Source organism: Rattus rattus, chromosome 1, assembly GCF_011064425.1.
Source record: "Rattus rattus isolate New Zealand chromosome 1, Rrattus_CSIRO_v1, whole genome shotgun sequence".
Classification (NCBI taxonomy): domain Eukaryota; kingdom Metazoa; phylum Chordata; class Mammalia; order Rodentia; family Muridae; genus Rattus; species Rattus rattus.
Window position 1 is genome coordinate 212,925,049 of NC_046154.1, and position 18,029 is coordinate 212,943,077.

An 18,029-nucleotide genomic window follows, 5' to 3' on the forward strand; every position below is an offset into this window, starting at 1 on the left:
ATCTTTTTAGCCTGGACTAGTGCCCTAAACATTTGACCTGAGAGTCCAGTCCAGCTTCCTCCAGGACCTCTCGGTCAGGAGATGACATCAGTTCCAGTGTTATTTCCTAACTCCCACTCCTTGAGCAAATACTTTGTCCTCTAGAAACATAAAGCATTTATAAGATACGAACTTCCCTACGGCACTGTGTAGTGTGGCCAAGCCACACTATTCATCTTTAAACTATGCCATCCTCTCTCGCTTTTGTGTCATTATTTATAATATTCTCTTCCCTGTGTGTCACCATTCTTACCCATGATTCAAGACATATGTTCATTAAGCTTTGTTGATCTCTTATTTTCAAGTCTCCCAGCAGTAAAATCTTTTTAGTGCTGAGTCCTGTGTCTTCCCTCTGAGTGTTTCTCAGAGGAAACTTGGACTGAAACTCTAAGTGTTTCAGTCACTTACTGCTCTATATAATGCTCTATATAATGACTCTTTGGTCCTCTTTTTGTTCCCTCACTGCAGAGCCACAACTACCAGCGGCCCAAATGGAGTCTACACACATTAGAGAAAGATATTCTTCTGCATAGATTGTTAGCAATAAACATTTGCTTCCAATAGGCTGACTAGAGAAAACTGTTTGAGTGGAGAAAAAACAAATCAAAACATTGTTTGTTCCCTTCAGTTTCAGCCCCCTTGTGCAGGAATGTGGAGCACAGGCACCAGTTCAACCCCCACTCATTCCCTTGGGACCTGACATCAAGTAGGTGCATGTGAGGTATTAGCTACAGGAACCAGTTAATTCGTGCCAAGATGTTTACTGTAGTTGAAATTAGCTGAATCAAGAAATGTTTTATGGCCAATTATTCAAGGGAGAACAGAGAAAATTAGGTCATGTCTCTAAGGATAATAAAATATTAGCTGATATTAAAAAATGTAATGCTTATAAGATGTCATAATAAAAACATTTTATAATCCTCATTGCTTTGTTCTTAAGTTAACGATGAATGAGAACAATGACACTTATTAAAATATGAAGATACTAAATGTAGTTTTGTGGGAGTTTGGTATTGTGTGTTTTGTGTGTATGTATGCACTTCTGTAAGTTACATGTGCATGCTAGTGCTCATGCATGTATATGCACATATGTGTGTAGATCAGAGGCCAAAATCAAGTGCTTGTCTCTACTGCTCTCTACCTTTTTTTTTTTTTTTTTTTTTTTATAGAGGGGCTCTTACTCTCAGTTCAACTAGGAAGGGTGGCCAATGAGCTCAAGGATCCACCTGTCTCCACCAGCCACCAACCCCAGATTTGCACTACCAATGTCCAGCTCACATGTGTGTGTTCTCAGGTCCTCGTACACTTAGCCAACTGAGCCACCTTCTCATCCCAAGTTTTGTCCTTCCTATCTTATCTAGTTATAGACCTACCTACCTACCTACCTACCTAGTGAAAGAACACAGAGGGCATCTGGGAAAATGTATCAGTAGAATAGATGATACTGGCAGTTATCATCTGAGAATGGCCAATGTTAGCAGCTGGAAAATATAGTGGTCTAGCAACTTGGGAGTCTGAGACCAGAGGATTACCTCATTTCATAGCTTAGGGTCAGCTGGGCAATGGAGGATGGCCACAGCTGAAATGATAGTAAGGAAAGGAAGAAGGAAGCAGAAAGAGACCCTGAGAATATGTAATAATATTAATCACAAGTTCATTTTACCTCCATTAAATAACTGTTTACAATCATGATAGAGAGAGGAAATATTTTTCTAATAATTTAAGGAAATGTTTATAAATTCAAAAATATAGAGATAGACTAATTTTAAATAATCGTAAGTGTTTGACTAAGGAATATTCCTTTTTTTTTTTTTTTCTTTTTTACTGATTTAGCCTTTACGAAGGTCTCCTTTTAAAGAGGGCATTTATCATCTCAGAGATCAAATACTGGCACTAGACTCTGATCTCTCCAGAAGCCTTTGACTGTGTCTTCAGAAACGAGATACTCACACTAAACCCCCAAGTCTTCTGGTAGAAGAACCTGTGCAGTTTGTGTTCTCATGGTCTCGGGTCTCAGTTCTGGGTAGCGCATTTAATAAGAAAAGCATTCCAAGCTGTAATTCTGTTCTAGTGAATCTGGGATTTACTCTGTGATTTCAGCCTGTACAGCTTCTAAGATATGTAACCGCCAGGCTCGGTTCTGCCTCAAGGTACATGGCTTGATCCATCACTGTTATGCCTAGATCATTCATTGTGGGTGACTTGGTTTCATTATTCGGGGTTCAGCTCAATTAACTCCTCCTCAGAGACATCTCCCTCAATTTTCACCTAAACCTTCTAGACCATCATTATCTATTTTATGTGTATTTTTCCTCATCACTTACCACTAGTAGACATGATCATTTGTTTACATCTTACCCCATGGAATCATAAATGAAAGTGTCATGTGTCCCCTGCCACAGCTCCCATGCAGAGCTCAAAGTTACCACACAACAGTTACAAAATAGATTTTAAGGGGATGATCAGTCCAATAATATAAATCTTAAACTTTAAGCTTCTGTCATGACTTAAATCAAAGACTTACTATGGGAAATTTTCGATATACTTCAGAGAGGTTTCCTTCAATGCTTGACTTTATCAGGGTTTCTGGACATGCTGAAAGTTGAAACCAAGAATGTGTTCTTGTTTTCTTTTATTTTTGAGATCCTAACATAATTATAAATCATTTCTCCTCCCTGTTCTCTCTTTAGACCTTTCCACATACCCCCACTTGGTCTCTTTTACCTTTATGTCCGCTTTTTCATTAATTATTATTACATGTGCGTATACATGTATCTATATATGTATATTCCTCACTCTAGCTGTTCAGTCTGTGAGTTACTCACACGCTGTCAGAGTTGACTGTTTGATACTGGGTAGTCAATCGATGTGCTCCTGGCCTCAACCCTAAACAAGGAAGCCACAGCAACTAAGGAATGCTTCAAGTAGAAGACATAGTTTTCACCAAAGAAAAGGTCTTTTTTTCTACAGAAGTTTTAGTGTATTGAAATTTTGCATACAACTTAGCTGTTGGGAAAGGAATTTCAGAAATTCTGGGAGTCACATGTGTCCTGTAGTTGATCTCAAGTAAACTATTCTGAGACCACTGAGCATTTCTTCTTGCCATGAAACTCAAGACTTGAACCCTGAAAAGATTTATCACTAATGACCATAATCAAGACAGATTTTTTGACCAAAAATCTTTGCTCCTTAGCTCAATGCTCTTGCCCAACCTCAGGACATGCACTTTCAGGAACACACACATATCCCTCAGAGCACTGAGCATTCTGTACTACTGCATTGTATAACTTTGATATAACATGTTCATATCTAGGACATCTGACAATATAAAGATCTTAAATCTTAAGCTTCTATCATAAGTGAGATGAAAGAATTACTATGAGAAATTTAGTTTTCCATATGCATTAGAGAGGTTTTCTTTAATGCTTGATTCCACTGGGCTGGGTTGGCGTTAGAGTGGATTTCTCTTTTCACCCTGCCAGCATTCTTACACAGCCAGCAAACAATATCACCATCCATATTCCCACACTGGTGATAATGAGCACTCCTCAGCCCTGTCTAGTGAATGATTACCACTGTGTTTGCTTAGATGATCATTTGGGCTATAGAGAAGTAAAGCTTATTAAATAGTCAATTAACCAACTTTTAAGTTGCACGTGCTTGGAAAGAAACAGATAATTCAGTGGGTTTTTGTTTTTAAATAAGAAAACTTTATGCAGATGCAAGATATTTTGTTCTTATATTTTTCCATGCAAGTTAGAAGCTAGAATAAACATAATATAAAATAGAAACAGAAAATAAAAAATAAATAACAGAATATAAAATAAAAACACTTTAAGAATGAAATATCTACCCAACAGCTGCCAAGACTGCAGTTAAATGGACTTATAGGAACTGAGAAGATGGCTTAGTGGGTGAAATGCTTGCTGTGCATGCATGAGGCGCTGACTCTGGATGCTCAGCACACATGTACAAGCTGGGCACAGCAGCCTACACAAGCAGTCCTAGAGCCGATGGGCAGAGGCTTGCCCGGCCAGCCGCTCTCACTGAATCCCTCAGCTCTTTGTTCAGTAAGAGACACTGCCTCAAAAAGTAAGAGGGGGAGCAATAGAGAAGACAGCACCACCTCAGATGTTGACCCCTGGCCTTGCTGCATGGATACATGGACACATGCACTAGTCCTAACAGGACTATGTTCTTTGCACATAAAACCTAGGAACAAAACAGTGGGAAGACAGCTGTGCCTTGCCAGGTGATAGTGCTTGGGAGGTTAGCTAATCCCACTTGCATTTTGTTCACTGGTGTCTTTGCCCTGCTGCCCAGTTTCTGCTGCTGGCCTTTCTGTAAAATGCACTCACTAAGTCTTCAAGTTTCTCCTCAAGTCTCTGAAATACACATGATAAGATATTTGTCCGCATTGGAAAATATTTTATTCACAGTGCTGTTACATGTTCCTGCTCTTACAAATGCTAATTCTGAGACTAAGCCACTTAGCTGCATTCTTTAAACTTATCAATTGATATATTTGAATTAATGTACTTATAAACTTTTTATTGTATGGATGCCTTTGGACAATATTTACAAGTACTTTGTGAGGAAGACATATTACTTTCCTCCAATAATACTATATTTGACTTTTAATTTTGTTTTAGGGTGCATCTTAACTATAATTTCATTGTAAAATTGATCATTTCCATTGGCAATGTTATATTCCATACCTTAAAACTAAGAGTATGTAAAGTTTGTATTTTCCAAAACCAAAACTTAGAAAAAACAAATTCATATTTAGAAATATGGAAACTTTGCCTGGAATTAAGCACCCTGCGATTAATCATTACAGTTTATTAACACCACAGGAATAGCTAGAAAGCCATAGTCTTTAATTCATGGATTGAATAAAGGCTCAATGCTTTTGCACTTATGTGAAGAAAATTTACTGTTTGTCCTTGCTTGCTCTTTTCTGAAGCCTTTTCTGACTTATTTTATTTTATTTTGTTGCTGCTGATTCTTTTTGTTTATTCTGGAAAAACCAGAATAGAAAAAATGGACATTAAAAATATTGCTGGAAAAATGTAATATTTTTAGTATAATAGCATTATATACATATGTGTTTCCTATATTTTCATATGCATGAATATTTTGCTATGTATTTATGTTTTCTACTAAAATAACTACTCTGTAATATAATTCTGTTTAATCTTTACACTCTCAGTGTTTCCTATTATGTACCTAATTGGTTCATCAGCTCACGAAGCCAGACTTTCGAAACTGACTGATTTAGCTGCTCCAGGTTTCATTTCCTGTTGCTATAATAAAAATATCCTGACAAAAGCAGCTCAGGGGTGAAAGGCTGTAGTCCCTTGTAGTGAAGAAGTCAAGGGTAAGGACCCCAGCAGCTAGTCAAGACAGAGAAAGGGAGGTAGGAAGGGAGAGAGGGAGGTTGGGTCCATGTGTGTTGTACCCAGTCCATGCTCTGCTTTCTGCATAGTCTAGGACCCAGACACAGACAATGCACAACTTTAATCAGATTCCTTCCACATGACTTATTGTAATCAGGGCAGTCCCCACAGAGATACCCCAGACCAAGCTCATCTAGACAACCCTAATTGACACTGCCTTCCAGGGCTTAAATTTGCTGTGTCCTCTATTGTAGGGTAAATCCCTATATAATATGTCTTCCAACAGAAGGAAGCTACAAATATCTGCTTCCCATCTCCCAGCAAGCATGTATTTAAGTTAATAAATATTTGTTAATAGACACACTTTCCAAAGTATTTTCCATTATTGATGAACTAGACATTAATAGATTTGATCCTTTTATTTCTTTGTTTCCATTGGGTATTTTTTACATTGTTAATTTTATAATAAATATAATTGCAGCTAAAGCTGCATCCCTTGTTGAGTTTTACCTTAGCTTAAATCCTAAAAGTTTAATTTATATGCTTTTATAAAATGTTTAACACATCTTGCCAAATTTCTCTTCAGAAATATATCATTGAGCCAGATACAGTGTCGATATACCTCTAAAGTGCCAGGTTAAGCCAGTGCTATATCACCAAGACGTTGTTGTAAAAGCATGAAACAAACATAGAAACACCAAGCAAACTACTAGAAAACAAGTGAAAGCCTCACTGATGTACACACAGTGGGTGCTAAAATTTATCACATTTCAGACCCTTAAGAACTTATTCTCTGGAGTAATTTCTAGTGTGACAGGACTATTTTCCTAACTACAGTTAGAGCTCTGAAGAGTTCCCAAGTGAAACATTTGTTTGGTTGGTTTAGTTTAGATGATCCCTAGTGAGGGAAGGACAGGAATCCTACCGCCAACTTCCTCCTCCAGATGTCAGTGGGAGGGAAGTGGTGCTCCTCTGAGCCCTGGTTAGTACAGCATGGAGAGCACACTCATTTCATAACAGTCAACTTACTCCCAACTGTAGACGTCCAAAGTTAGGTTAAAGTGAATGCACCTATCTATATATAACTATAGTAACACCACGCTATTTATCTACAGAGTGCTTTAATAGCTTCCACTATCATTTTTTATTTTGATTGAGGCCTTTGTATCCAACTATGTAAATTAATAAGAAGAACCATGAGCTGTAATAGGAACTACTGTGTGTGTTTGACTTGCTTTTTGTAGGTAGATTAGCCCTTCAGTCAGATACACTGCTGCCCCCCACCCATGCATCTGCAGTGCTGTTTCCTCTTAACAAAACTTTCACCTTTCTGGGGTTTCTTTTTCTCCTGGGAGCATGCTGCAAAACTCAGATGTTAAACCTGTGTGCTTATTCACCCTGAACCTGTGAGCTATCCAGAAAGAAAGATGTTCATAGATCCAGATAGTCTACTTCAGAAGGCTTCACACAGCTTTACTGAACAATACATTTTGAAGGGCTTTAACCTCTCCATATCCCCAAATATAATTTTCATTTATCAGCTTTTTCTTACAAATCACTTAAAATGAGTATTATTGTTTTATAAATGATAAAGCTAAGGCTCATTGTAGAAACAATCGTTCTTCATAATGTGTCTGACAGGGCACAGCAGTCGGATTCAACTGTGTGACTGCCTCCCACGGAGCTGTACTCTATTTTCTCTTATTTATTAAGAGAACAAATTTTATTTGTGTAGGGTACTGTAAAAATAAAAACTCTGATATTTTTCTCTGCCTCTTTCTCATTAAAATTAATATAAAGGATAAAATAGTTCAATGTAGTTTTAAATTTTCACACTGGCCTTTTTCCTTTTAAATACTTGGCGATTTTTTCATCTGTTGGGTTTTTATTCCTTTCTTTTATCATCCATGTGCTGAACATTCCCATTTATTCATTACCAGGGCCAAAGTAAAGCACAAACGATGACTCTCCAATACCAAATCAAAATGATGACGCCTACCTAAGTTTCCCAATCCCTGCAGGGGCTGCGTCCTTCACACAGCCCCGGGTTTACAAGGAGCAGCTGGGGAGCATGCGCGCAGACGTTTCATCCCCCTCTGCCGCCTACCACTGCCCAGGAGCTCAAAAACTCCAGAGGCCCGTCTTCAATTTATTCCCTTTGCGCTATTAGCAGAAAGTCTTGCCTGCTCCCATGTTTCAGTGGTTCATTAATTGCTTCCTAATTCTGTCTAAACATGTGAGGGAAGTCTTTATTTTTGAAAACTTGAACTAAGACAATAATTCAAAAATTAAGTAAAGAAAAACAACTTTTTAATGATTAAAACTAACGAAAATAGCCCTCTTAGAAAATTTAACCATTAATAAGTAAGCCTTCTTAAAGTACATGTGGCCTTGCTGTAAGGCACACCCTTAAGTAAGCTTGCCCATGGTTTTCATCCATGACCATTGCCCCAAGAGTAGAAATTGTGACTCCAGGCTGGCCTAGAATTTACAGAGATCATCGTGCCTCCTGGGTGCCAGGACTAAAGGCGGGCACCACCATGCCTGGCGAGTCAGACATTTTGGATAGCAGAGTATGTATTACAGTCGTGTGGATAGTGAATAAGACATATTTGAGATTATACTACTTGAAAAACTTTAAATCCTAAAAATGCATTCCAAAAATGATAAAATTTGATTGTTGTATTCCTGATGCTTCTTCTAAAATACCTCTTCTGTCTTTTCCCTTGCCGCTCTCATCTTCATTTGTAATGATCCACCGGCTGACAGTGTCTTTACATCCAAAATGCAAAACAGACAGATGGGTGTGTCGGGGAAGAGCATGACCAAAAGCACCAGCATCAGTGGAGACATGTGCTCACTGGAGAAGAATGATGGCAGCCAGTCGGACACTGCAGTGGGCGCCCTGGGCACCAGTGGCAAGAAGCGGCGATCTAGCATTGGGGCCAAAATGGTAGCTATTGTTGGTCTCTCACGGAAAAGTCGCAGTGCCTCTCAACTCAGCCAAACCGGTAGGAATTTTTATGTTACTCTTGAGTTAGTATTTGAGTTGTTGTTACAATATGCATTTCTTTTCATGTCATTTTATCACAGTAATGTGTGGATGGTGACATCGTCCAGAGGAAAAGGACAGTTTTAGACTAGTTCATCCCTTTGAAATGTAACAATGATGTTTTTTTTGCAGTGATCAAACAGCCTGCTTCAAAGTGAACTTTGGCTACTGTTGAAAATGTGTGTCTTTGCTCTCCAGGGGAGAAGCCAGGCCACTAACTACTGCTGCTGATGCCTGGGAGGCAGCTTTGATCTGCAGGCTTTTGCTTTCCCCTAGGTTCCTCACCATGGAGCTTGCCACATTAATTTTCATTCCCAGCAATTTGCAATGGAGATGATACCTCATATTTTGTGTTTATTGCTGACAACCTAACTTTCTTTTCAGTTTGTAAGCAACATTTACCACCAGTACTATCGGTTTCCTCACTAAGTCTTCATTTCCTCGTGAAAACTTCGAGCTCCAGTATTCTTCAGCTGCTGGGACGGAAAAGTTTTTTTTCTGCTGACAGTGAAGATATTCGAGGCTTTGCTACTTTAAAATTCAGTTTCTAATTACATCTGCAAAAATAAATTATATACAACACTCCTACTCAGAAAAGCCACTGTTAGCAATTAAGAAATTTGTGAGTCAAAGCAGTGCCTTTTTTTTTTCAAATAGATGTTGCTAATTAAACATTAAAACCCTAGTATCTTGAAAATAATAGCATATCTTCTACTTAAACAAAGGCATGTAATATGGTGTTCTTTTATAGCGAAATAAATTATAGGCTACTGGATTAAATCTAATTTCTGTTTGGATGCTAGGGGTTTTTATAGGCAATCAGAGTGTATATCTACAGCACAAAATAATTTAAGCGTGTATCAACTGATGGACCCGGCTAATCTCGGTTTTGCAAATACTTTTCAAACCATATTGAAATAGTTATTTGATAATATTCTTTAAATTCTGGTTACAATATTTTGTATTGATGTAGATTTTGTCGCTGTAAATTTTTGTTTGGTGTTTTAAAATGCTATTTCTAATTTTTATATAGAAACAACTTTAATTCAGATGCACAAATTACCTTTAAGTTATTTCAAAAATAGCTAATATTTACACATAATTAAATGCTGTCTTGGCATAACTGATGTTGGGATTTTGATTGACAGATGTTTTTGTACTTTCTAGCAATTAAAACTTTATTGAAAATGTGCAAACATCTGTAAATCTGAAATAGTCTATGTTTTAATAAAATAGTCTGTTTTAAAAAGAATTAGAAATGCACAAAAAAAAAGCAGATCTCTGGCTATTGAACTGCATGAGGACAGAAGCAAATCAATCCTTGCACTGCAGAAAATCAGGGCAGCAGTGTGCTGGGCATTCCCAACAGGCGTAGGAAGACCCTACGGACGGAAGTGCTGTGGGTGTTTAACTCAGTGGAAACATTAAGCAGTGCATACACTTTTTGAAATATCACATTCAGGTAATGTGAAATTTTTTATTTTTATATGTGTCAGTAAAAATACTTTTAATTTCAAAGTGAAAAGTAAGACTAAAATTAGATAATATCTGGTATTAACCTATATAATAAATTTCACTTAATGAAATTTTTGGCAAATATTGAGCACTTATATATCAGATGCATCAAGCACAAAGACAAGCAAAACTCAATTAGTCTCTCAAGAGATTTAAAACAGTCGGAGACAAAATTTTTTTTTTTTTTTTTTTATTAACTTGAGTATTTCTTATATACATTTCGAGTGTTATTCCACTTTCCCGGTTTCTGGGCAAACATCCCCCTAATCCTTCCCCTTCCCCTTCCTTCTGGGTGTCCCCCTCCCCATCCTCCCCCCCTTGCCCCCTCCCCCCAACAATCTAGTTCACTGGGGGTTCAGTCTTAGCAGGACCCAGGGCTTCCCCTTCCACTGGTGCTCTTACTAGGATATTCATTGCTACCATGAGGTCAGAGTCCAGGGTCAGTCCATGTATAGTCTTTTAGGTAGTGGCTTAGTCCCTGGAAGCTCTGTTGTTTGGCATTGTTGTAATATATGGGGTCTCGAGCCCTTCAAGCTCTTCCAGTTCTTTTCTCTGATTCCTTCAACGGGGTCCTAGTCTCAATTCAGTGGTTTCCTGCTGGCATTCGCCTCTGTGTTTGCTGTATTCTGGCTGGAGACAAATATTTCATACGTTGCTCCTAGAGCTATGTCGGTGGCAGAACACTCACGTACTGACCACTGTCAACATGAGGAAATAAGGGGGTGACTCAAAGTGTCCTCCAGATTCCTTTATGCACCTATCAGCAGATACATCACCATGCTCTTGACACACATTGTAGGCATAAGAGAAGTGTGTGGGGAGGGACAAAGAGGAGTGAGTCTGATTCAGAACAGCATGAATTGGTATCTGTGGGAATCCCCAGTGCAGATACCCCAAACATATTCAACTAAACCCGTCTACTTCTTGATAGAAGTATGAGAGTTACAAAGTTCAGACTGTGCTTCAAACTGAATAGTGTAAGAAGAGCACTATGGACAGAGCAGTGAGTGGAGGCAATTCTATAGAGGATCGAGTGTGAGGGTTGGGTTCAGGAAGGAGGATGCAGAGAGGAGACATGGTTTTGATGAATAGTCATGGATTTTTATCTTTGCAGATGCTGTGATGTTGGTGAATTTTTAAAATGTTCCCTGCTATGTAGCCTTTTTCTATGTATTAGAGAGCAGAAAATAAGACCTCTTTGTCATTTTTTCATTAATTATTCAGAAGTACTATACTGTAAAAGTTGTAATCGTGTTTAAAATTGGCAATTATTCCTAAGCACCAACTTTGTAGTTTTGGCCTAGTAGCAATAGAATTTAGGTCATCTATGTTCAACTACAGAAAAACTAAGAGAATTTATAATATATATATACATATATGTATATATATATATTACACAAACAAGCGTGTGTGTGTGTGTGTGTGTGTGTGTGTTGTGTGCGTGTTGTGTGCACGTGAGTGAGTAAAACAGGTCCTTCTTTTCCTAATAACCAGTTGAGTCCCATCAGTGTTGCCCATGTATTCATGGGTGGGTGACTTTCCATTGGATTGTGGACTACCTAACAGTGGCCACGCTCTCTAAATGTCGCTCTTTCCTCTGAGGTAGGGGTGGGTTAATGTATATCAAATGTTTCCTCATTACCGTCTCATCTAGTGGTGTCTTATTGTACTGCTTGTGCAGAGAATAAAACTCTTTAAAGTTAGCTGGTTGGTGGAGGCTCACACCTACACTCAGGACGCAGAGACAGGCAGATCTCTGGAGGGTGAGGCAGTCTGGTCTACAAAGTGAGTTCCAGGACAGCCAGGGCTACACAGAGAAACCCAGTTTGAAAAATCAAAAAAATGTCATTTTATTTGTTTTCTTGTCACAAATTGAATCGTGGGTGCTAAGATTCTTTCTGTATTTTAGATACATATTTTTATAACATCTGAAAAAGACTTTTTGCAACTAATGTTAACATATTTCAGAGTTCATGAGGTAGAACATAGGTACCAACATTGGGGGAAGGGGTCATTTTGACTACTACTATAAATAATAGTAAAGGAGGATGGAAGAAATGAGAAATTCAAAATGCTATAATGCAGTTTTTAAGTCACTATATCTTATATACTTTCTTGGTGACAGTGCAAGAAGAAATGAAAGTCAACTTTTACAATTTACATGTTTTGTACTAAAGAACACATTCTGTTACTAAGATTTAGAACTTTCCTAACATGTTTACTAGTTATTAAAATACATGACTAACCATAGTAATAATTTATTGTTTATTTTTTACATCCTTAAGTTTCTAAATCATCACACCATTTTGCACATCAAAAGCTTCACGGAACACAGATCTTACTCGAGTGAGCCTTCTTGACGTGACTCCGTGTCATCTATGTGCTTTGTAATTAGCTCTTCTCATGTCAGCAGAGGGAAAACTTCCTTTCAAAGTAAAACTTCCTCAGGGCAAGACTTTTAATATAGGCTTAACTTAATTTAATTGGTTACAAATTTGAGGTATAAATAGCCCAAAGCAACTGTTGATGGGAATATTCAACAGTTGACTAGTAAATGTAAATCTAAGTAAGTACACTGCTAAGAGTATGTTTCCAATCCAAGAAACTCATACAAAGACATCTCTTAATTTCTTTGGAACCAAATGCTTTAAGGTTTTCTGAATGCCAGGCACTCAACAGAAATGCAGTTCTAAGGTCAAGGCCATTTGAAATAAAACTCTCATACAGTTTAGTAGGCACAGAGCTGCTACATGCCTTTTGTTCTTCTCTTCGTTTGACTCTTGCTTTAGTTGACTACTGTGATGACTTCCACAGACATCTGCTGTTATCTGCTGGGAAATTAACACGTTGTAAACAAATAGTCCAACTGTGAACAGTGATGAGGAGGGACTGTGTGGATGACTTTCCACCGTGTATGGAAAAGGACTGCTAGCTCTTCATCCCTAGGGCTTGGATTCCAGCTGCATCACAGGCTTCATAGAACAAGCAACACTATCACAGATGCAGTCCTCTTGTGCAGTTCTAAGTGAACATCCTTGTACATTCTACTTCACAATAAATGGGGGTTTCTCATTAAAACTTACTACCTTGTAAATTTTAAAATGATTCAGTGAATAGTTTTATTCTAAGAGAAGTGGGATTTTTAATTGAAACTGTTACTACTTTGGAGTTTTAAAATTATTCAGTGAATATCTATTGAGGTCTAGTATTTAACAAACAATTTAATATGTGCTCACTTGAGTCCTCTTTGTGTGATATGTATGTTCCAGTGGGATAGACATTCTTTAACAAATAAGGTGTAATTCGTCAAAATTCCAAAGCTTGCCCTAAAGAGTTCATTACAGAGGATACTAGTGTAGCCTGTGCCCTATTCTATCATCGAAGCCAAATAACTTTTGGAGTCAATTTGTATGCTTTATATGCTAGAGGGGAAAGGCAACCAATTGTAGTTTAATCGAGATATGTGTTGTAGATCGCAACATTGGCAAAGTAGCATCTAGCATGCTTCTCTTTAGCGTTTGAGTTAGGAAGTAAGTGAATGATGTGGTTTGGGTACTTTTATTCCTAAGAGTAACTTTGTTCTTCCTTGTGTTGTCTGATATATGTAAAATTCACTTCTTTTACTGGCAGCTTTATGCTTGCTTAGGAAGATCAATCTAGAAAGAGCTCATAAAGAGGTCTGAGCAGGGATGGAGCATCGTGGTGATGAGGAAACTGACAGTTCAGTACCAGTGCAGTGTCCTACCAGGCCATACTACCAAGGTCCATGGAAATGCGAAGAGCGCCACAGAGGGCCTCCAGAGGAGAGTCCACAGAGAACAGACAGAGGTGTTTACTGCAACACCTGTCAGCCAAACCCCCCCCCCCCAAAAGAAATCTGGTGCTGAAGGTAGGGGACAAGGCACAGACCTCCTGTCCCTCGATTGGGAGCTGCCTGATACTGGAAGCGTCTGTGTCCTGGATCCTCCAGGCTTGGGTGGTTGTTTGGTCGCATTTGTTCTGTTGTTTCTTTCTGTTGTTCCACCTATAGGGAGAGGGGTGCCAGAGTTCCAACGCCTGCAGCCCGAGCTCCTTGTCCTTGTCCCAGTTCAGTTGTGAAATATCTTATTGAAAAACTCTAGTCTGACAAAATTCCACTTTAGTGTGATAAAACAGATTTAACAAAGACTGTGTGTAAGAATTGATCTCAAACATAATATTTATTTGATTTCTTTCACTTGGAAAATTTTCTTCACAAAGAATGCAATTATATTAAACAAATTAAAGGATCTCTCCTTAAAAACAAAATTCTCAACTTTATAAGCAATGAAAAAGATGCCATTCTTTATAATTAAACACATAGGTACCTATTTAAGTGTTCAGTCTGGCTTCCTTTCTTAATTACATACTAATATCATGAAAAATAAGAAATGGCTAGACTCTCCTAGCATTTCTCTTCTGGTTATCATATCATGCTGACTCAGGAACAAATGGAAACCTTCCATGATTGAATAGAGCCCTAACGATGTACTAGTATCATGACCACCACCATCAACATCCTCACATTTCCCAGGCCATTGCATATCGTTACTGGTCAAGCTTTAGAGCAAAATGAGTGTGATTAAGTTCTTTCAGACTCTAATCCTATTGAGAGTAGATAGATAGATAGATAGATAGACAGACAGACAGACAGACAGACAGATAGATAGATGTGCATACTATGTATGTATGTACATATGTACATCCGCAGCTCTAAAGCCTTTGGCATAATGAGGAAACTATACATGAGTATTACATAGGATCTCTTCTTTGTGAATAAAAGGGATATTTAGTGACTGAATGTAAGTTACATAGTTCCCACATAGGTTTCTCAGTGTTTCTGTTCTCTACAGAAATTTTGTACACTTTTGAACTTAAATCTTATTATAAGAGTGATATTTCAGAGACATAAACACATATGAATCTTTCTATAATATCAGAATGTATTGAATACCCACAGATTTACAAGATATCGTGGTTTCATTGGCAAAAGTTTTCTAAATAGTCTGCTTCCCTTGATATCCTTACCTAGGCAAACACAAGTTCTTTTACTCCAATCTTAATTACTAATATTAACCCCCATATCACATGTTATATATAATAGTAAATATATCTATCTATATGAGTATATATTGATACTCGATGGCTTCGAAGACTTTAGAGGCCTCAGTAGAGTTCAAAGACGCCTGGGAAGCAGGAAACACAGAAATGCAAAAAGCGTCAGAAGGGAGGGATGGAAGAGGGGGAGAGGTTGCTGGAGTAGTAGGTGTAGGGTCAGAGGTGACTTCCGGAAGCAGGATGGGGTAGAGGCTAATGAGGTAAAGGAAGGGACCATGCGAGGCAAGATAATGGGCCAACAGGATAGTCAGTGGCAGTTCACACAACTAAAGTGTCTGAAGGACCTGGGACAGTCAGAAGTTCTCTGCCTCCTGGTCACAGTGCTCGTCACAGTTGTCATTTTGGAGACCAGATGATGAGAGTAGCATCTTCTCCAGGCTGGTGCGTCTGGTTTTCCTGTGCAGTTAGATACACCCATGGGTCCCCACAGTTCCAATTTACCTTGGTAAATGTGTAGCGTGCCTTCTACCTTAGGAAGAGCTGCTTCTCCAGCCTATGCCTTATGGGTGCTGCCACACAAATGGCTTCTTCATTTGTGCAACACAGTCCGCTCCCCAAATAACAGTCAAATGCCACCTGTGAAATGGAGTCCCTCAGGGCAAGGCACACTATGAAAACTACTATGTAACCTAGAGTAGACCTTAATCTCATCTGCGAAGGGCAAAGCAACACAGTTTCTAGCAGTGTTCTTCTTTTCCATTAGCCAACCAACTCTAAAACTTTCATCTACCTTAATCTGATGCTTATTTGACTGACGTATGTAGGAAAGCAGTGAGCTCAACAAGTGTATTCAGTATGGGAAGCCAGCAGAGACATGAATATGGTTTGCTTCTATGAGTTAATATGTTTCAGTGTGATTTATTCATATTAACAACACATTGTCTCTGCTTCTAAATGAGATAACTACATTTTTAAAACGTGAATTGCTTTTCTTGGTTTAATGAAGCAGATGGTAAGAACACTTTGTGTATCTAAAACTGAAGCAAAACAAAACAAGAAAAGGAAACAGCAAATATGACTTCTCACTATCTCATAGTAGCATTAATAATAAAACAAATAAGTTAGTTTATTGTTTAATGACGTCTTAAACTAGGAAGTTTCTTCATTTTAAATTTAATAACTATATTCTATGTAGGGGCTACTTCAAGAGGAAGCACACTGCGGTGTTGGAAGAAAGGTGGCCCCTCTAGGCCCATGGATTTGAATGTCTGGTTCCCGTGTGGTGGAACTGTTTGGGAATGATTACAGGGTGTGCCCTTGCTGGAGCTGCTCCAGCACCATGCCTGCCTGCTGCCATGCCCCCCACCATTCCAGTCATGGATCCTCCTCCTCTTGAACCCTGGACTCCCAATTAATGCTTTCTTTTATAAATTGCCTTGAGGAAAGATAAGGAGCCCTAACAATGTCTATACAAGCATGTTTAAAATTAGAAGGGGCTAGAGTCTAGATCTGAGACATTGCATAAGCTTTCATTACTGCTTTAACTGATCGCTAAAACAAAAAACAAAAATTAGATATTATATTTATTTTTCTAGTATTCCATAATAGTTTCTGTGACTTTAAAGGGGAGGAAGAAAAAAACATTTTTTTATAAATTTCTCAAACCCAAATCTTCATTATGTAAGACATATTGCCAAATAAGAAAGCAAAATTATGCTTTTTCTATGCTATATTATCTGTGTATATTTTTTGGTTTTAAAATCAGTAATTTATTGTGTTTAAGGTCATTGCAGTATTTAATAAATTAATGTGACACTGGGTTTTTTAGCCTATCTAAGGTCTATTTTTGGCTATTGGTATTTTCAAAGGCATGAGAGGGAAAATGCCAGCATGTTAACCAAGTGACAGGAGCAAGGGTGAAGCTAAGCAAAGACAAGGTGTGGCATTGCCACAGTCCTCCCACTCAAGTGCTTACCTGGGGACATAGGCAGCGTGCAAAATAGAGCAGTGTTTCCTGATGCTTGTCTTAGACACATCTGCTCTTTGGTTAACACCAGGTGTTAAACGAAAAAGTGGAGTTTCATGGACAGATAGTGAGGAATGGGGGGAGATTAAGCCATGCTAAAATATTGAGAGAAAAAGTTATTATTTCCAAGTTCGCATTCAGCAGATGACTTCTTAGTGATATATACCTTGGCTCTAGTATCCCTTAGACTATCGGGGGAAGCACCTGAGCCTCCTTGGGTTAACCTCATCTAAAGGATTCACCGTCTTCAGGGTTGCTGTAGGCTGGCAATAAAGCCTTCAGTATATGGGCTTGTGGAGTCAATTAGGCTAAAATCCAAACCAATCCTCAGTTTGCAATTATGGCATGTGCCTTTAAGAAAAGACAGAGTGAAGGAAAATAGGCAGGAGGCCTTCATGATGACTGGCACAGCATTATAGGAAGTTGGTTTTTCATCGTAGGATAGGAGAGAATTAGACCTCACAGTTCGGGTGCCATAGCAACTAATGCAGTGACGATAAGGAGGACCTCAGTCTTGGCTGCCAACCAAGATTACTGCATCACACATCCTAAGCATAGTCAGACTTCTACGTCCATTAAAGGTTCTGTCTTTAAAGCAAACTCAAGGTGGCAGCTGAGGCAAGGGTGGGGCAAATGTGTAGAACAGGGAGAACAGCTGTATTACTGTAATACCCACAAACAGTTTTTCTTTTAAAGTCAGTTTATTTAAGGGAATGTTATCATTATAGTATTAAAACCATAGGGAAAATGACACATCTCAGATACTTCTATATAAATTAAGCCTTTTTAATTTATCTTAATTATGCATGTGTCCATCCAAATGGCTTTGTTTGTAAAAAGAGACTAAAAGAGGCTGCACAATCCTCTGGACCTGGAGTCACAGAAGGTTGAGCTCTACCTAAAGGGATCCTGGAACCAAACT

The 18,029-nt window shown here is 38.4% G+C and overlaps 1 protein-coding gene across 1 annotated transcript in view; it reads left to right on the forward strand.

Annotated features, from left to right (window-relative positions):
- Rims2 (regulating synaptic membrane exocytosis 2) overlaps window positions 1-18,029 on the forward strand; it is a 291,163-nt gene that overhangs the window by 212,647 nt on the left and 60,487 nt on the right. The window contains 1 exon segment of the mRNA XM_032914664.1: window positions 8,208-8,449. Within this exon segment, the coding sequence (XP_032770555.1) occupies window positions 8,208-8,449 (242 nt within the window).